Below are 21,422 nucleotides of genomic sequence, written 5' to 3'. Positions count from 1 at the left end.
CAGTTATTGGAGGCAACGGTGACTCTTGGGGCTGGGAATGTTCTCTTTGCTGCCCTGGGTACATGACTGAAGTCTACATGTATTGCTTATACACTGTCTTCTATGATCATATGTCAATAACAATGTTGCTTTAAATTATATTATTCCCCTTCACACTTCTTGCCCTAACCTGAAAAATGAGTGAACAATGAGGATCACCATATTTCATCATGAAATATCTTCCAAAGCCAGTTTTCCCTCACTCTCTGCTCTTGGGGACATTTCACTCCAGGAGCATCCTAAGTACCAATAGCCCTTCCCTGTCTTACCTGAGCAGGTCACAGAGGCCGTGTTGCCATGGGAACAGTCAGAACCACCCAAGGCAGTCACAGGGCAACTCCACAGGAAGGACTCTGCCCCCGAGCAGTGAAATCGGACTGTGGAGATCTGGTCACCTCTCTCCACCAAGTGTGGTCCTCTGGGAGTGGAGATGGCGATTCCACAGCCGAGCTGACGACAGACAACATTGGCATTGGCCAGACTCCAGTGGGAGGCACAGAGCGCTCTCCATCGTCCAGAAATCTTCATCTCCACCTGCCCCTCACATTGAGAGGAGCCATTTGTCATGAGTCGGACTTTTGAGTATGCTGGTAGAAGAGAAATTCGGAAAAATCTCATGATTTCTCACCTGAACAGAGTGTGCAGGGAGGTTAGTCCTGACCTGCATCTCACCTGAACAAACAACATGAGCAGCTCCACTGTGGTGACAAGTGCCCCCTGGACAAGGCACTCTGGGGCACCACCAGAGCTTACGTTCCTCCCCCTCACACCTGAACTCTTCAGCCCAGACCTGGCCATCAGACTCTCTGAAGAGCTCGTGTCCCAGAACAGACACAGCCTCGCCGCACCCCAGCTCTGCACAGATGACCTGGGCAGTGGGGAGTGTGAAGTTTCCATCAGACACTGGGGTCCAGTCTTCTCCAGGACGTACTTCTACTCGTCCTGAGCAGGGTCCGTCGTCTCCAACCAGACGCACAAATCCTAAGAAAACAACAACAAGAAATCCAGTGAGTGCCCATAGTCCTGGTTTGCAATTGGAAACAATGTCACAGGCAATAATGTGAAATTTTTTCTTTTCCAGGAGTGGTGCTTGGAAAGAGAATTGGACAGTTATTCTCAGAATTTCATGAGCAAGTATTTTCAAGACCAAGTTTCTGAAAAGAAACCCTGAAGGATTTTCAGGGTCAGTTTCAAATGGCTGATTTCCAAAAACATGGATTTTGAGGTTAATTAGGAATGTGAATTCCTCATCTAGAGGCCTGGAAACTACAGAGCCCAAGGATACTGCTCTGTAGTGGGCACCAGGCTCAGGTTCAGAGCTGTACTAACCCAGAGTGAAGTAGCTCCATGGGCCTCAAGAGGTTAGAAGACTAAGAGCCACACAAGGTTAGAGGGCCATCCTGAGATTTCTGGGGCCAGAATACTGGCCAGTTTTCTCTCAGGAACCAACACTTAAGTCTCTGAAGATAAGGAAAATCATGCAGGCTGGATCTGTGAGTGCTCGCTGACAGTAGACAGACTTCTGGCTTAACAGGAGGAAAGCTAGACATCATAACAAGATTTCACACATGCTTCTTATAATTTTTCACGGTGAAAAATTCCAAGAATTTCTTAGGTGACCTGATTTTGGAAAGTCGTCCAGAGATCAGTTTGGATAGGAAGAAAGCTCAGAGTCATAGGAGAAGGGGCTGGTCATAGCCATCTTTCTTGAAAGCTTAGAATTTATCAAAGAACCTGGGAGAGAGTGAGTTCTCAGTGGGAGCATGCAAAACAGCTGAGGTTTTTAATTACTTCATACTAGACATGTGAACTTTAGGAAATGCTAAAGAGTGAAGATGAGTTAAAGTATTTTAACCCTGTCTATATGCTCTTTGTTCCTTTCCTATTTGGGTTCTTGCGAAATAGCTACTGTGCTGTAAAGAAAGAGAGTAAGAGGAAGAGAGCAGAGGGCAAATAGTGAAATGAAGTGAAAGTCACACAGTCATGTCTGACTCTCTGCGACCCCATGGACTATACAGTCCATGGAATTCTCCAGGCCAGAATACTGGAGTGGGTAGCCTTTCCCTTTTCCAGGGGATCTTCCCAATCCAGGGATCGAACCCAGGTCTTCCACATTGCAGGCAGATTCTTTACCAGCTGAGCTACAAGGGAAGCCCAAGAATACTGGAATGGATAGCCTATCCCTTCTCCAGTGAATCTTCCCAATCCAGGGGTCTAATTGGGGTCTCCTGCCCTGGAGGTGGATTTTTTGCCAACTGAGCTATGAGGGAAGCTCAGAGAGTGAATACGCCATACATAATTTAGAAATTTTCAAATTGCAAAAGTCTCAATATGGATGAAAGATAGAATATATGGGGTAAATATTTGTCCAACAAGTTTTTGACACATTTTATCCCCTGTGCTCCTCCCATCAACCACTTCACCCTGCCACCTTTCCCATTTCTCCCACTGCAGACAAGAGAAAACTATCTTAAGAACCACAAATGGGTAGAAAGGAAATTCTGAATGGGAAGAACTTCTGTAGGAGCGGAGTGAGGTAGGGTGTGTGGTAGGTTAAATGGGGAGTGGATGGGGTATGAAACTGAGGGAGAGGCCAAAGGAAAAAACTCATGATCATGGTTTGAGCTTCAGGGACCATATTTTGGGCAGAGGAAGGTAATCCAAATAATAAAGAAACCCACAACATAAAACACTTTCTTTAACACACTTGTCTGGTTTCGAAGTATGCTCATGATAATTTATGTACATGGTGAAATTCTATCCGGTAAAGGATTCTGATTATATAAATATGTGAACTTTGATGGTTCAGAAAGAATATTCTAACAAAATAAAAATCTACTGCAGAAAACAGAAAAGACCTAAAAGAAATTAAAGACTTGAAGGATCAGCTTGACCACTTATACAAGAGTGAATGGTGAGAGAGAAGATGGTCTGCTTGCCTTTTATTTATTTATCACTTTCATTTCCCCAGAGAGACACAGGTTAGAACTCCTACTCTGGTCTGGTTGGGAGTTCGCTCATAGGCAACACATTCTAATTAAAGCATTTTCAGTCAACACTTTTTAGTTGCTATATTAACCCCATAAGATTACAGATTAGGCAGAACACGAAAGAAATATTTGTTATATGCTGTTTTATGTACCCTGATACATGTTAAATGCTCGAATATACACCGAATAATCAATAAAGTCTTATACACATAAGGATAGACTCTTCTGAGACAAATTATGACTTCTTTTTTGTTTTTATTTGATTTTAAAATTTATGTGGAAGACTATGTGTGTGAAAACTGTGAGAAAGTTTGTGGGATAGAAGGCTGATGTCAGTGGATAAGGATACTAAATATAATAAAAATATATCCTTCTCTGGTCTCTTGCTGTACAGACGTCCTGCATCCTTAGGCACACACAGCATCCTCCCACCACTCCTGGACCATCAGTGCTGCTCAGAACACCCCACATGTGCCTTTTTCAGTTCCTATTACAGTCCCTCTCCCTCCCAGCTGCCATAACTCTCTTCTACCTTCTTCAAAAATTACATCTGTCCCATTACTCCTATTCATATCAAATAAACCCCCAAATTCTATTTTCTTAAATCATTGAAGTCATCAGGTATAAACTATATAATTTCTTACCATAAAACACAGAAATTGTATTGCTTCCACTTTTGACTTGTCAGTGTATGGCTAAGTGTTCTTCCAAAGTTTTGTCCTATACAGATGTCTTAAAAGAAAAAATGGGCAGACAATCTCTGATAGTAACAATCAAAGGAGAACCTATGACTCAGAGCACTTCATCCAAAGTTCTCTGGTCTTACCTGCAAAGGCCTGTGAATATTTACATCTAAAATTTCAAAAGAGACTTGCAATTTGGCACAAATCCATCAATTCCTGTCTGATCTGTTTCGTGACATCCTCTGTGCCTCCACTCCTACTAACCTAGTGTAAAATAATGTCTCACCCTGTACATACAGAAACAACTCCATCCATGAAGCTGTGTCCTCATTCTAGCCCTCCCTTCCCATAGGCTAACTGTGCCAAGGGATTTGTGTGGTGATTTGAAAATGTCTCATGTGATTGATCTTCATCTTCATTATGAAGATCAATATTCATTGGAATAGTTTAATCTACTATGTCAGGTAAGATCACTGGAGAAGAAATAGCAGAGACTTACAGCAGAAAAGTATATGGAGCACATCACCCACAGAAGCTTTGTGCATTCAGGAAGGATGTGTCTGTCTCAGTCCTTTCTAGCCCATCTATATCCTATTGCCCCAGTGATCAGACACCAGCTTCCATGGCACTTTTCATTCTGCCATCACAGGGCAATATATTGACCATACCTGAGCAGACGACTCCTGCATCGTTCTCATGACTGCAGTTGTGCACTCCCCAGCCCTGGGAAGGGCACTTCCACACGTGGGATTCCTTTCCTCTGCAGTCCAATGTGTTCAGCAAGATGCGCCCTGATCCTGCCCCAAAATGAGCAGACCCCATGGCATTGAGGGCATCTCCACAGCCCAGCTGCCTGCACACCACGCGGGCATCGTCCAAGTCCCAGCCGTTATCACAGATGGTGCCCCAGGAACCCTGGTCAAGGATCTCCACTCTCCCGGCGCAGGGACCTCTTCCGTCCACCAGGCGGAGCTGTCTGCTGTCTGAGGAGAGAGAAATGGGACAACCGGGCATTGACAAGGGGGATAAGGGTCTTCTGTCCTGTGGGACCTTCACCTGAGCAGTAGAGGGCGCTCTCCTCTGAGGCTTCAGAGTCCCCTGGTTCTGACAGGGAGTCGTTGCACTGGGGCAGCACCTGAGTCTGGTTTCTTACAGCAGTGATAAGAGAATAATAACATTGAAAATGGGCAAAAACAGGAAATATTACACTACTGAGTAGGGTGAGACAGAAGTGTTAACCTCTGATTGGTAGAGTTCTGCACAGCATCTGAGAAAGATTTACCAGAAATGTTAGTCTCTCTACCCGGAGCAGTTGAATGAGTTTAGAGTCACAGGAATGGGCTGGCTGCTGGATGGATTCCTTATGAACCACACACGTGTTGGTGCCCTTGACCTTAGAGTTAAAGGGATTAGATGAAAGGAAATGGAGTCAGGAACCGGCCTCATCAGAAGCCTCAGGTAGCAGCCATGAATCCTCTATCGTTAGAATCATTCTTCTTGGTACAGTCATGCAGAATTGAAAAACAAAATGGACTCCAGTATTCTTGCCTGGAGAATCCCATGGACAGAGGAGACTGGCTGGCTACAGTCCTTAGCAAAGAGTTTTGACTTAGCAAGCCCACACACATGTGAATACTATAAGAAAGCTGCAGTAGCTAAAGCAAGGTCACAGAAAGGAGATTTTAAGGGAAGATGTGCTAATTTAAAGAGGATATTTTCATGATTATACAGTGGTACGCCCTTAATAAAGATATTACAGATATCAGAATCCAGAGAAGATATCGAAACATAGCTTTGAAATACAGAATAATACTTGACAGAATGAAAAGAAGAAATAGACAAAATAACAATCAACCTGGGGGAACTTTAACAAAACTTTTTCAATACCATGCAGACCAGGCATACAAAAAAGAAGGAAGACTATAGTAGATATAAAACACCACAATCAACACATTTAGCTAAATAACATATAAAGAGCAATGCACCCAATAATGAAAGAATTCACATTATTGTAAATGCACTAGGAACATTTATCTAAAATGACCGTATGGTAGGACAAAAACCTTCAGATAATTGAATTTATACAGAGTATTTACTCTGACCACAGTGTAATTCAATTAAGAATTAATAAGAAAATACAGTTAGCCATCCTTATTTGGAGAAATTAAGCAACATCCTTCCAAAACAGTACCCGGGCCTGGGGATAAATTTAAACATTAGAAAATATTGTGAAATAGTGATAGCAAAGATATGATATAACTAAATTCTTCTAATGCAACTAAAGTAGTGCTTAAGGGAAATTTATACCTTAGATTTAGAAAAGAAGAAAGGCTGAAAATGAAAAAACATGTAAGCTTCTATTTAAGAAACCAGGAGAAGAGAAAATAAAGCCTAAAGGATACGGAAGTTGGGATTAACAAAGAAAAGAACAAAAATTAATTTTAAAAAAGAAGGTAAGCATGGTGGTAGTGACGGTGGTTTAGCCCCTAAGTCAAGTCCTACTCCTGCGACTCCATGGGCTGTGGCCACCAGGCTCCTCTGTCCATGGGATTTTAGGCAAGAATATTGGAGTGGGTTGCTGTTTCCTTCTCCACAGGATCTTCCTAACCCAGAGACTGAACCTGCGTCTCCTGCATTGTAGGTGGTCTCCTGCATTGCAAGCGGATTCTTTACTGCTGAGCCACCAGGGAAGCCCAAGGTAAGCATGATAGAGAAAACAGAGGAAAACCTTTCAAACATGGTTCCTTGAAAATTGATAACCACCCGGCAGTACTAAACAAGAACAAAGAGAAAATGAACTTAACAATACCAAGAATGAAGAAACATCACTATAAATCATACAAATTTTTTGGTCATAGTTTTATTGAGATTAAATTTACATATCTAATGTGGATGAATACTCAGAAAATTTTCAATTTCTCCACAACCTTGCCAACACTTATTTTTTTTTTTTAATCATAGCCATTTTGAGAGGTGTGAGATGATATCTTTTATGGTTTTGATTTACATTTCTCTGATGACTAATAATATTGAACATATTTTCCTATACCTATCGGCTATTTCTATATCTTCTTTGGAGAAATGTCCATTCAAGTCTCTGTTAATTTTTTAATTGGGTTATTATGGTTTTTTTCTTGTTTTGCCCTTGAGTTGTAGGATTTCCTTATATATTTTGCAAATTGTCTATTTTTGCCTGTTCTTTTGGTGTCATATCCATGAAATCATGAAATAATGTATATTTATTTGGTGAGGAAATAAATTATTAGGTATCTAAAATGTAATTTGTATCCGTTGATGATATTACAATATCACACACAGTAAAATAAATTCAGATTCAGTAAAGTTATAAATATTCTTTACTAAAATTATAAAGTTATTTGAAGAAAATGAAATGATTAAAAGCTATTTTGAGATGAAGAATGGCATCTGAAACACTGCATTAAAGGCGGAATTCTTAAAGTAAAACATAGTATATTTGATCATATAACCACACCACATACACAACCCTAAAGACATATGCAAAAAATGGGGTAAATACTTTCAGTAGTATTTAAGAAAAGCAGTAAGTGGTGTTAATTTGTAGAGAGTTCCTATAAATAAATGAAATTTTAAACATTATAGAGAAAAAATATAAACGATGATGGAAGATATCGTAAAGATATCTGAAATACCTTTGAGTATTTACTTGTTTATCATGTCCACATTCCACGACAAATACACACACATATATACCCCTGAATGAAGGTTCCACTAGAGGAAGGAACTTGCATATCTTATTAACCCTGTGTTTCTGCTATTAGGATGGTGATTGCACATTCACCGTTCAACAAGAATGCATGGAGAAGCTTTTCTAAATACCATGATGGGGCTTGATAAATATTTATTGAATGAATACGTAGATGAATAAAATTCAGTGAAATAGAATTTCTTTAAATTCGTGGTAATCAGCAAAATAGTAAAGCAAATATAAATGAATGGTAAAGTTTTCTGCTAATAAATGGTGCATATAAAAAATGATTAGTGCATAAGCACAGAATTAATTGATATTCAAATTTCCACTTATGTGATTTTTTTAAAGTTTTTCTTAAATTTATTTTTGGCTGTACTGGGTCTTGGTGCTGCACGTGGGCTTTCTCTAGTTGTGGTGCACAGGCTTAGTTTTCCCATGGCATATGAAATCTTCCTGGTGTGTGCGCATGTGTGTGCTGTTTCTTCAGTCATGTCCAACTCTTGTGACCCAGTGGACTGTAGCCTGCCAGGCTCACCTGTTCATGGGATTCTCCAGGCATGAATACTGGAGTGAGTTCCCATGCCCTCCTCCAGAGAATCTTCCAGACCCAGGGATCAAACCTGCATCTCTTATATCTTCTGCACTGGCAGGCAGGTTCTTTACTACTTCTTAGATGGGAGATCAGATTCATGTCCTCTGCATTGACAGGTGGATTTTTAACCACTGGACCACCAGGGAAGGCCCACTTATGCAATTTTCAATGGACAATTATTAAATGAATTCTAAGCTACTGTTATGTGTTATTCAGTATGACATTGGTCAAGCAAAGATTGCTGTAAAGAGAGAAAACTCTTTAAAAAGGGAATATATAGAAAAAGTCAGAAAAAAAAAACACAAATAGCTACCTAGTAAGGCAGAAATGTGTGCAGTAGACGCAAATAAATTTTCTAAGAAAGATTTGTATTTAGAGGAAGCAAAATTAACCAAAAAAAGATACAAAAGAATTGTAAGTGAAAGAAATACACATAAGTTCAAAAAACACAAGAAAATGGAAGTGTAAATGGTTCTTGTCATAAAATATGAGAACTTGTGTACTATCTCCACATCATCCTACCAAACTTTCTACCCACTTCAAGCAGAGAACCTCTGAAAAAATGATGGCAGGGCCTCTGTGTGTGATTGCTCACTTTCAGGGTCAGAGACATCACCACAACCCATTTTATGGTGCTTTATTGTCAAAAAAGTATAATAAATAAAAGTCCAATAGTTTAACACTACTTTGGCCTTTGAATGAAAAGACAAAGAAATTAAGAAACAGAGGCAAGGAAAGGGACAAATCTCTGCTTTTGAAATATCTATCTCATTTACTTTAATCTATCTTATTCTCTCATTTGTAGATTTCAGGCAATGCCCAACACCTGAATGGGGTGTGTGTGGAAGGTGGGGGATAAGAGAGAGAGAAATGTTGAAGGAAGTAAGGTGCTACGGTTTGACTATTTGTCACCCCACCAACATTTTTTTTAATTCCAATTTCCAGTGTAATGGTATGAAGCGGTGGAGCCTTCTCAAACTCCTCCAAAAAGGATGAAAGGAACACTTCCAAAGCCATTTTATGAGGCTGAGATTATCCTGATATCAAAACCAGATAAGGACACCACAAGAAAAGAAAATACTGGCTAATATCCCAAATAAATATAGATGCAAAATCTTCAACAAAATATTAGAAAACCAAATTCAACAATGCATGAAGAGAATACTGGACAACCCACTCCAGTATTCTTGCCTGGGAAATCTAAGACAGAGGAGCCTAGAGAGCTATAGTCCATTGGACCACAAAGTATCAGGCATAACTTAGTGACTAACCAACAACAATAATAACAACACCAAGATCAACAGAGATTTGTTCCAAGGATTCAAGGATGGTTCAATATTCACAAGTTAATCAATGTGATACACCAAATAAGATAAAGGCAAAAATCATACCCTTTCAACAGATGAAGAACAGATATGTGACAAAGTTCAACAGCCGTTTATGATACAAAAGATCTTTACAAAGTAGATATAAAGGGATTATACCTCAACAAAATAAATATCATGACAAACCCTCAGCAAACATCCTACTCAACTGTAAAAAGCTGAAAGCTTTTCTTCTGAGATCAAACACAAGGCAAAAATGCCTACTCTCATCACTTTTATTCAACATAGTTTTGGTAGTTCTAGTCAGAATCATCAAGCAAGGAAAAGGAAATAAGAACACCCAAATCTGAAAGGAAGAGTCAAAACTGAGACACTATTGAAAACTTTAAGACATTGTGAAAGATATTAAAGAAGGCACAAATAAATTGAAAGATATTCTGTGCTCATGGATTGGAAGACCTAATATTGTTAAAATGATCACACTACATAAAGCAACCTACAGATTCACTACAATCCTTATCCAAATTTTTCAATGAAAATTTTCACAAATATGGAACAAAGAGTTCTGAAATTTGTCTGGAACCACAAAAGAGAGTGAATAGCCAAAGAAATCTTGAGAAAGAATGACAGAAGGATCGTGCTTCTTGATTTCAAACTATATTACAAAGCTGTATTAATCAGCAGTATGGTATTGCAATAAAAATGGACACAAAAATCACTGGAGAAGAATAGAGATCCCAGAAATAAACCCAAATATATGTGGTCAATTAATTTATGACAAAAAAGTAGAGATTATAGCATCAGGAAAGGACTGTCTCTTCAAAAATGGTGTTGTGAAAGCTGGATGGTTACATGCAAAAGAATGAAACTGAAAAACTCTTACACCATTCACAAAAATTAACTCAAAATGGATTAAAGACTTGATCATAAGTCCTGAAGCCATAAAAATCCTAGAAGAGGGGCTTCCCTTGTGGCTGTGGTAAAGAATCCACCCACCAATGCAAGAGATTCAAGTGTGATCCTTGATCCAGGAAGATCCCAGATGCCACGGAGCAACTCAGCCCATTCGCCAGAACTGTTGAGCCTGTGCTTTAGAGCCCAGGAATGGCAACTGTCGAGCCCACGTGCCACAACTACTGAAGCTCGGTGCCCTCCAGCCTGTTCTCCTCAACAAAACAAGCCCCTGCAATAAGAAGCCTGTGCAATGCAATGAAGAGTAGCCCCTGCTCACTGCAATTAGAGAAAAGCCCATGCAGCAACAAAGACCCAGCACAGCCAAAAATAAATAAATTTTAAAAATTATTTTAAAAATCCTAGAATAAAAATTAGGATGAAAAGGTCCTGACATCAATCATCATGAGGATATTTTGGGTTTGATGCCAAAAGCAAAAGCAACAAGAGCAAAAATAAGCATTGAAACTACAGAAAACTAAAAAACTTCTGCACAACAAAGGAAAAAGGTCAACAAAATTAAAAGGTAATTTATGGAGTTGGAGAAAATATTTGCAAATTACATTTCTGACAAGGGTTAATATCCAAAATACTTAACGAATTCATACATCTCAATAGCAAAAGCAAACCAACAAACAATCATTAAAAAACGGGCAGAAGACCTGAATAGACATTTTTTTTTTTCAAAGGTACATGAAAAGGCGCACAAGGTTATGTCATCAGAAAAATGCAAATCAAACTATAATGGGGTAACATCTCACATCTGTTAGAATGGCTTTTATCCAAAAGACAAGAAATAACAGGAGCTGGTGAAAACGCGGAGAGAAGGCAAACCTTATGCCCAGCTGGGCGGGGCGGGGAGGGGGGAATGTGAGTTGATGCAACCCCTATGGAGAACAGTATTGAGGTTCTCCAAAAATTAAAAATAAAACCGTCATATGGCTCATCAATTTCACTTCTGGGTATTTATCTGAAGGAAACAAAATACCAACTTGAAAAAACTGTGCAACCAAATGTTCATTGCAGCATTATTTACAATAGCCAAACAACGTAAGTCTTCTCTGATGGATAAATGGTGATATGTACGTATGTCCAGCCAACAAAAAGAAGAAAATCCTGCCATGTGTAGCAACATGGATGAACCTTGAGGGCATTATGCTAAGTGAAATAAATACCATATCATCTAATTTATATGTGGAATATTAAATCAAATACCAAAAAAAGAGGGGGTTCAGAGATGCAGAGAACAGTTCAGTGGTGGCAAAAGGTGGATTGATGTGGGCAAAACAAGTGGAGGTAGTCAAAAGGTACAAACTTGCCGTTCTAAAGTGAATTCCATGAAGATGTAATGTCCAGCATGGTGACTACAATGAATCTGTATTATATACTTGAAAGTTGGTAAGAAAAATTCTCCTCACAATCAAAAAATTGTAATGATACATGGTGATGGATATTACTAGACTTACTGTGGTGATCATTTACCAACATACAGAAATATATAAGCTTTACATTTAACACCTGAAACTAATACAGTATTATGTGAATTATAGCCAAATTAAAAGTCTAAATAACAAGGTTGAAATGTGGATTAAATTAGCTCCATCCTAACATCATTTTGTGGACCCAACTTAAACTCATCACTTAGACATTTTAAAATATAAAATCTCACTACTGACATCCTACAGGATTGGGACAGACACACAGAAACATACATCAAGTCACCTGCACATGAGATATAGGCTTCCTCCTTGGGAGAGCAGGAAGTGTAATTCCAAGGGTCAGAAGGACACTGCCAGAGAGAGGTGTCAGTTTTCTGACACCGGATTCCATCCACCCACTGGGGTCTAGAACCTTCCCTGAGACCAACAGAAGAGTTGAGGGTTCCACTCTCCCCACAGCCAAGCTGTCTGCAGATCACGGACACAGTGATGTCTTCCATGGGGCTGCGGCAGACACTGCCCCAGGTCCCATTGTAGAAAACTTCCAGCCACCCAGCACACTGCTGGTCCTCGCTCACCATCCTGAGGGCCAGGAACTCTAAGGTTGAAAGGGGAGGAGACAAGACACAGTGAGCATTCCATTCAGTGCTCTGGGTTTTCCTCTTTCCCAGAAATCGTGAACACTCACCCCTGACCCAGCTGAGGAGATACCCACTAGGTGACAAGACTGAAATCTGTCTCCCTTTTACTTGACTTTGTCCATTAATGTCTGTCTTTCTATTTCTACCACAATGATGTAGTGAATACGAACAGAGAGAAAGACCAACATAGGCACCTGCAGGGAAGGGCCCTGAGCCTTGTTTCCTGATAACACCTGTAAAAGACCATGTGAAAGGGATGTGGGTAGTGGAGAAACAGGCAGAACAGTGAACCCACAAATGTCTATGTTCCAGTCTTTCAATCCTGTGAATGTTGCCTTATATTTCAAAAGGGATTTTACAGACATTATTAAGACAAGAAACTTAAGAGCTGGGGATGGTGAAACTAACCTGCAACATTATGAATTAACCATATAAACCCAATCTAATTATCCCTAAAATTGGAATACTCTTCCTGGGTGTGGTTAGAGGAAGATGAGACACTGAAGAATGGCCAGGGGAGGGAATGTTGTCTGAAGAAGAAGATGGGCTCCAATCCAAGGAATGAGGCCACATAGGAAGCAGAAAAGACTGGCAAAGGAGTTCTCCCCAGGGCCTCCAGGAAGAACGCAGCCCTGTGGACACTGGGGTGTTGGTCTGGTCAGATCCCTTGTCAGACTCCTAGTGTACAGAACTGAACAGAGTAAATCTGTGCTTTCATTCCAACGTCAACAGGATCACCAGACTGTACTACCACAGGGAACTGAAGGAGAGCCCTGCTTTCATGTGGAAACTGTAAGAAATGGCTCTACCAGGAAACATTGCTGAGAACAAAGGACCAGACTCTCAGCTGCTGCAGAAGGAAGTGAAAGCACTTAGTCCTCACGTCTGCTGGAAACACAGGCTCCATGGGAGGAAGCCTTCTTCTCTGGTCCTTTCCGCATCTCTCTCTCAGGGCTCAGACCCCCATCTTCCAGTGCCCCACCCCTCCCCCAAACTGTGGACAGTGTGCAGCCCAGACCTGAGCAGATGACCCCCGCATCCTGCTTGTGTCTGCAGTCGTGCTGCCCCCAGCCCCGGGAAGGGCACCTCCACACATGGGACTCCTTTCCTCTGCAGTTCAGGTCATCCAGCCAGATGGGTCCTGATCCTGCTCCGAAGTGAGCAGACCTCGTGGCATTGAGGGCTTCTCCACAGCCCAGCTGCCTGCACACCACGTGAGCATCATCCAGGTCCCAGCCATCATCACAGATGGTGCCCCAGGAGCCCTGGTCAAGGATCTCCACTCTCCCGGCACAGTGACCGCCCCCGTCTACCAGGTGGAGCTGTCTGCTGTCTGAGGAGAGAGAAATGGGACAATGGGGTGGTGACCCGGCGGGTGGACAGGGTGGCGGGCGGCAGACAAGCGCCTTCTGTCGTGTAGGACCCTCACCTGAGCAGTAGGGGGCGCTGTTCTCTGAGGCTGCAGAGCCTGTTGGTTCAGAGAGGGAGTCGCTGCACTGGGGTAGCACCTGGGTCTGGTTTCCTGCAGAAATAGCAATGATCAAAGGGACATGAGTTAAAGCAAACTCCGGGAGATAGTGAAGGATAGAGAAGCCTGGCGTGCTGCACTCCAGGGGATCGAAAAGAATTAGACACGACTGAGTGTTCTTGCCTGGAGAATCCCAGGGACGGGGGAGCCTGGTGGGCTGCCGTCTATGGGTTCACACAGAGTCAGACACGACTGAAGCGACTTAGCAGCAGCAGCAGCAGAGCGACTGAACAGCAGCACATAATCTTTGCCGTTACATGTCACTGAGAAGTGAGGTCTGTGCCTCCTTCCCTTAAAGTTCTGCTGACCTTCGTGAATTTCTAGTAAATAATGCTGCTGCTGCTAAGTCGCTTCAGTCGTGTCTGACTCTGTAGTAATAGAAAGGAGTTCTCCAAGCTAGGCTTCAGCAATACGTGAACCGTGAAGTTCCTGATGTTCAAGCTGCTTTTAGAAAAGGCAGAGGAACCACATATCAAATTGCCAACATCCTCTGGGTCATCGAAAAAGCAAGAGAGTTCCAAAAAAACATCTATTTCTGTTTTATTGACTATGCCAAAGCCTTTGACTGTGTGGATCACAATAAACTGTGGAAAATTCTGAAAGAGATGGGAATACCAGACCACCTGACCTGCCTCTTGAGAAACCAATATGCAGGTCAGGAAGCAACAGTTAGAACTGGACATGGAACAACAGACGGGTTCCAAATAGGAAAAGGAGTACGTCAAGGTTGTATATTGTCACCCTGCTTATTTAACTTGTATTCAGAGTACATCACAAGAAACGCTGGGCTGGAAGAAGCACAAGCTGAAATCAAGATTGCTGGGAGAAATATCAATAACCTCAGATATGCAGATGACACCACCCTTACGGCAGAGAGTGAAAAGGAACTAAAAAGCCTCTTGATGAAAGTGAAAGAGGAGAGTGAAAAAGTTGGCTTAAAGCTCAACATTCAGAAAACAAATATCATGGCATCCGGTCCCATCACTTCATGGGAAATAGATGGGGAAATACTGGAAACAGTGTCAGACTTTATTTTGGGGGGCTCCAAAATCACTGCAGATGGTGATTTCAGCCATGAAATTAAAAGACGCTTACTCCTTGGAAGGAAAGTTATGACCAACCTAGATAGCATATTGAAAAGCAGAGACATTACTTTGCCAACAAAGGTCCATCTAGTCAAGGCTATGGTTTTTCCAGTGGTCATGTATGGATGTGGAGTTGGACTGTGAAGAAAGCTGAGTGCCAAAGAATTGATACTTTTGAACTGTGGTGTTGGAGAAAACTCTTGAGAGTCCCTTGGACTGCAAGGAGACCCAACCAGTCCATTCTGAAGGAGATCAGCCCTGGGATTTCTTTGGAAGGAATAATGCTAAAGCTGAAACTCCAGTACTTTGGCCACCTCATGGGAAGAGTTGACTCATTGGAAAAGACTCTGATGCTGGGAAGGATTGGGGGCAGGATGAGAAGGGGACGACAGAGGATGAGATGGCTGGATGGCATCACTGACTCGATGGACATGAGTCTGAGTGAACTCCAGGTGTTGGTGATGGACAGGGAGGCCTGGCATGCTGTGATTCATGGGGTCGCAAAGAGTCAGACATGACTGAGCGACTGAACTGAACGGAACTGAACGTAAATTTGCTTGACTCTCAGCACTAGGTCTGAAAACTTTTGCAACCTCCTATGAAATCACTGAGGACTTTTGCTTTAGGGCAAGTCTGTCCTGTTGAGACTCTTGTCCTGCGGAGACTGTCATATGCAGGTCTCTGGTCACTCAGTTCAACCCAGCTGACCTTCCAGTTGCCAGGCTTGTCCTCATGAACCATCCTGGATCCCCAGCCCAGTTGTGTCCTCAGATGATGTCAGCCCCAGCTGATACTGGGCTGCAACCTGATAAGACTCCAAGACAATACAAATCAGAACACTTTCCAAATTCCTTCCCAAACTCCAGGAAATCATGAGCAAAAGTAAAAAGGGGTTTTAAGATGCTAAGTTTTGTGGGAAATTTGGTTATGCAGCCATAGTAACCAAACACTTATAATTACCATACTACTAACTATTTACTGAAGACAAATGAAGTATTTGTTGTCAGAAGAAAAGTATATGCATTTTATATGCATATATTTGTATATGCAAATTTGTATATGCATATATACCAAGGAATGAGGCCACATACAAATACAAATGGCCACATACAAATGAGGCCACTATACAAATCATATAAATTTGTATATGCATATGCATAGCATCTTTATCCATAATGGCCCAAATTTGGGATACCACCTAAAACATGTGACATTGCTTTTAGAACAAAGTAACAGGCAGAAGCTAGAAGGAGTGGAGGAGGTTATTAGCAGAAGCCTGATGGGCTTGGGCAATGCTGTCAATGAGGATTGAAAGGAAGTGAAGAAATACAATTGGGGCTGAAGGAAAAATATATGGTGATATTTATGCAAAATAAAATGGTTGCCATAAGTGACTAGATTTTGAAGTACTTTGTTACCAGGCAACAGTAACCAGAAACACCTTTCTTCAGTCTCAGTAACTATAGAGCAAAACAAGCAAAGCCAGTCACTAAATATTTAGAACATTTGAGTGGGGTGATTTAACAAACATACCTCTCAAAACTAGAGAATACACCTTATTCCAAGCACTTACAGGTCATTTTCCAAGGCTGATCATATATTATACAAAAAGTGAGATCCAAAAAATTTTCAAAGGGTAAAATAATTAAAAATATGTTTTTTTATTAAAGTAGACTTAAGCTAAAAACAAAAGACAAATAGTAAAATCTTCCGTTGTTTGTTTAGTAGCTAAGTCATGTCTGACTCTTTTACAGCCTCCAGGGCTGTAGCTCATCAGTCTCCTCTATCCATGGGATTTCCCAGGCAAGAATACTGGAGTGGGTTGCCATTTCCTTCTCCAAAAACCTTCTGTAGTGAGGTATAATTTTCATGCATTAAAATACACATATTTTGAGTATGTTTTCATAAGTTTTGACAGTTGCATGTGCCAGCATAACCGTTACCACAGTTAAAATTCAGAATATATAGCATTATTCACAAAGTTCCTATATGCCTCTTGCAACCAATAAAAGCCCCACAACCAGGGGCTCTTGCCTGCCAGAATCAGGCAGATACTGATCTGTCTTTTATCATAAATAGATTAGTTGTGTTTTTTGAGAATTTAATAAAATCACAGAGTATGTAATCCCTTTTAGATGGTTTCTTTCACTTAGCATACTTTGAGATTTTCTGTGTAGTTGGATTTATGAGTAGCTTTTTCTTTCTATTGTTAAAGTCTTACATTGTATGAATATGCCAAAGAAAGTTTTCCTTTCTTTCATTAAAGAAAATTAGAGTGGCTTATACTTTTTTACTCTTTTAAATAAACATGTCTGATTTTTCTGCCTAAATTTTTTGTGGATATCTTTTCATCCCTCTTGGGTAACAGAAATTTTGGGTGACATAGAGTTGCTAAGAATTGTTTTCTGTTATGTTATCATCAGCAATGTATAAAGATTCTTGTGGATCAATAACCTTCCCCAAACTTGGAATTGTCAGTCTCCTTAATTGTAGCCAGTCTAATTTGTGAATTTATATCTCATATTTTAATTTGAATTTCTTTAATAACTAATGATATTTGGTATCTTTTCATTTACTTATTGGCCATTCGTATATCATCTTTGGGAAAATGTCTTTCTTAATATTTTGCCCATGCTTAAACTGGATAGTTCTTTTCTTATTTTTCTGTTATAAATTTTTCACTTATTCTTGTTACAAATCCTTTATTAGATATATGTATTGCAATTAATTTCCCCCTATCAGTTGAATGCCTTTTCATTTTCTTATTTTTTTTCCAAAAAGAAAAAAGTATTAATTTTAATGAAAATCACATCTCATTATTTTTTTTGAGATGAAAACAGGTTTTTTAATATTGGAACCCCCCAACAGCCACTGGAACCTAAGTGCTCCTTAATTTTTATCCTTGTATTTGTGAGTATCACAGACAACAACAAAAACAGGTTGGCACCAGTTTCTTCTGTTAGTGCCCTGTGTCTTCAGGGAGGCAGTCGCCCCTCCTGGGAGAGGAAAAGGCTCCTTTTGGAGGAACACAGGGCCCTCCCTGGCTGTCCTCATCACCAACATCCTCAGAACTCACAGATATTAATGGACAGCACTTCCTGAGGTTTCCAGGACTTTAATTTTCCCTGCTTTATCCCCACCACCCCTGACTTTCTATTTTTTTTTTTTTTTTCCTTTTTTAAAAATAATCAAATTGGCAGAAAACTGGCCGGGGCTGGTGGCCACTGGGCAAGGGGGGATCCACTGAAAAATCCCCCAAATTCACACTGAGGTTTCAGGTCATGGTTGCTGAGGTGGGGCCAGTCCATTGGGGTAGCTCAAATAAATGGTTATTCCCATATAAAATTTAATTATAAAACTGGTAGAAGAAAGTGTAAGAAAAATTATTATGATTGTGGACTGGGCAAACATTTCCTAAGTTAGATAAGACATATCTTAGGAAATGTTTGCCCAGTCCACCAATCAATAATTTTTCTTACATTTTCTTCTACCAGTTTTATAATTAAATTTTATATGGGAATAACCATTTATTTGAGCTACCCTGATGAACTGGGGTTTTCCTTCAGGGTGAGGATGGGGTAATGGCGCTTATGATGTGAAATAAGGATCACAGTTCATTTTGCCCCCCATGCAGATATTCAATTAGCAGATCATTTTTTGAAGAGAATGTGTTTTCCCCTTTGAAATATCTCTATGCTTTTGTAGAATTTCAACACATACATGGGTTTGGGTCTGTTACTAAACTTTATTGTGCTCTGTTGATCTGTTTAGCTATTCTTATTCAATGGCCATGTTGCTGTGGATATGTAGTAGGAAACTTGAAGTTAGCTTACTTCTTTTTGGGCCTTCTTTTTCAAAATTGTTTTGTCCATTCCACTTCTTTCACATTTAAATAAATGTTTAGAATTTGCTTGTAAATTTCTACAAAAATATTGCTTGGCTTTTTATTAGGATTAGATTTAGTTTGTATGTTAAGGGAAGAGAGTTGACAGCCTATTAAGTTTTCTAATCCATGAACATAGTATATGTCTTTATTTTTTTAGATGCTCTGTGACTTTCAATGCAAGCCCTTTAGATATTTTAAGTTTCTTCCTACATATTTAATAGTTTTCATACTATAATAAATGGGATTTTCCCCTAGATTTTTCTAGTATAAAGAAGTACCACTTATATTTATGCTTCACTGGTCACTAGCGAAGACAGTCTGTCCACATGGATGAACTATATGTAAGTCATCAATCTGCAACCCTAAGCAATGTGAAAATGCTGGTCCTGCATCTGACCAGCAGTTTCAAATTTTAAACAGCACACTAAATAATCATTTAGTTATTCCACTTTATTCAATATTTTTTCTCCTACTTTTATTGATTTTTTACAGTTTAACTATAATGTTTCTGAGAAAAGGTCTTTTACATTAGGGTTATAAAGTGACCTATTAGTTTTATCAGCTTGAATTTTCAAGCCCCTCCCCAAGTTAGAAATTATTCATTTAAATACACCTTTTCCCACCCTCTCCCTCTCTTCTCCTAGATATTTTTATGTTAGTGTAGATGCATAAATCACATAGGATATATTCTTCCTTTTTTACTCATTTTTAACCACTGATTCTATCTTTAATTTGATCTACTCTGTTGTAGATGCTCTCAGTTGCAATTTTCCCCATTTCATTTATTAAACTCTTCAGCACCAGAATTTCTGTTTGGTTCTTTTTAGGACTTCTCTTTGTTAAACTTCTCATTTTTTCATCTATTGTTTCCCTGATTTCATTGAATTGCCTTTCTGTCTTTTCTTACAGTTCATTCAGTTTCCTCAAAACAGCTGTGTTGGGTTCTTTATAAGCTAGATTACAAAGATCCATGTCATTGACATGTGTCTTTGTCAGTTTTGAAAAGGTACTATTACTCTTTGGTGATGACTACTTTCTTTAATTCTTCAAGTTTCTTGAAACTTTGCATTGCTGCTTTTGCTTTAGATGTAGCAGACACCACATTAAATCTTTACTGATTACCTTCAGATGGTATATACTGTTCTCTGACCTTGTATAGAGCCACTCTACATTTCTTGCTCTACATTTCTTGCTTCCTCTTATAGAAAATACCTTAAGTTTTTATGTCTTCTTTGGTCCTTAAAACTCAGCAGGTTGCTGAAAACCTCTCTTTTGTTTTGCAGAATGGTGTACTACAGCTGAAGCCTGTGGTTACCTCCCTGCCCACAGACCCTAGTCTGTTTTTGGAGATCACTCCATTTACTCGAGTTTGCTTTCATCTCCATACTTGGAAACACATAAAAGCAGCTGTCAGAAAGGTGGCAGTAAAGATGATTTACTAAAGATTTAGTACCCTCAGGGACCTGGAGTACCTATGGGCCCAGGGAGAGAGATCTTCGGGTGACATTCTCCCAGAGGCTTATGGATGGGCTTCCTGCTGAAGCCCTGAGTGTAGTCACAGGAATTGCATCCCTTTTGCACTTTTTGACCTTCTTAATGATCTTTCATATTTCCTCTCTCGCCTCAGTCATGGAGGTTCAGCCCCAGAACTCTGGGTGCTGCTGGAGAGAAATTGGTTTCCCCAGCAATATCAAGTGGGCACTAGCTCACTGCTTTCCTTTTCACCCATAAGAGAGGGCCCACTGGCTAGTTCAAATTTATGCTGTGTCACCTTGGGGTAAGGAGCAGCACTGGCAAAATCCTTTAATCCTCCCCAATAATTCAAACTTACTTTTTTTTGCCTCCAACAGAGTAATGAAATCTCCCTTCAGGAATCCTGGACTTCTAACAATTTCTATAAGTATTTGACCAAATGAGCACTCACCACATTTCTCCATGTTTTCCCTGACCATGGCCCAGGGGGCTGGGACAGCTTCACTACTCCTGCTGGCTCCAGTCTGTACCAATGTCTACCTGCCTATTACTGGATGCCCAGGTGAGTGACCATCTTCCTGGTTCTTTGATATAAGTTATGGGATCCAACAACTTTCACAGAGGCACTTTTAATCATGGACGTATGGTTAATTAGTTGTTAAGAAGAGAAGCAAATAGGAAGGAAGCAAACCACCATGATGCTGACATCACTCCCTCTTTGCCAAAACTTTTACACAATTAGCTGAGTAGAGAAATTCTTTGAATAGTTCCATTTGAAATGACACAAGGATGAATAGAAAATCTGAATAATTCTGATTTATTAAAAATACTGAATTTTTAGTTAAACCTTTCTACTATAACTTCAAAACAAAACAATTTCAAGTTCAGATGTATTTCAAAATAGTTAATAATGTTGTGTGAAATTGAAATTTCCTGAATTTGAATGAATGTCTTAAGAAATACATACTGAGGTTATCAGGTAAAGGAATCTGATGGGTATAGAAATTCTCACATGGTTCAGTGGGGGAAAATCCCTGACTGAGGTATACCATTTTTGCTT

At 40.1% G+C, this 21,422-nt stretch overlaps 1 protein-coding gene across 1 annotated transcript in view; it reads right to left on the bottom strand.

Moving 5' to 3' along the window:
- The window catches only part of LOC102402808 (antigen WC1.1), a gene marked incomplete in the record, with an annotated part of 1,152,186 nt that overhangs the window by 12,847 nt on the left and 1,117,917 nt on the right, over positions 1–21,422 (bottom strand). The window contains 6 exon segments of the mRNA XM_045165269.1: positions 309–626; positions 712–1,020; positions 4,381–4,695; positions 12,033–12,347; positions 13,409–13,723; positions 13,820–13,911. Of these exon segments, the coding sequence (XP_045021204.1) occupies positions 309–626; positions 712–1,020; positions 4,381–4,695; positions 12,033–12,347; positions 13,409–13,723; positions 13,820–13,911 (1,664 nt within the window).

This window comes from Bubalus bubalis, chromosome 4 (genome assembly GCF_019923935.1).
Source record: "Bubalus bubalis isolate 160015118507 breed Murrah chromosome 4, NDDB_SH_1, whole genome shotgun sequence".
NCBI classification, from domain to species: Eukaryota; Metazoa; Chordata; class Mammalia; order Artiodactyla; family Bovidae; genus Bubalus; species Bubalus bubalis.
The sequence above is the reverse complement of the archived record's forward strand: the minus strand, read 5'-3'. Positions and strand labels throughout refer to the sequence as shown.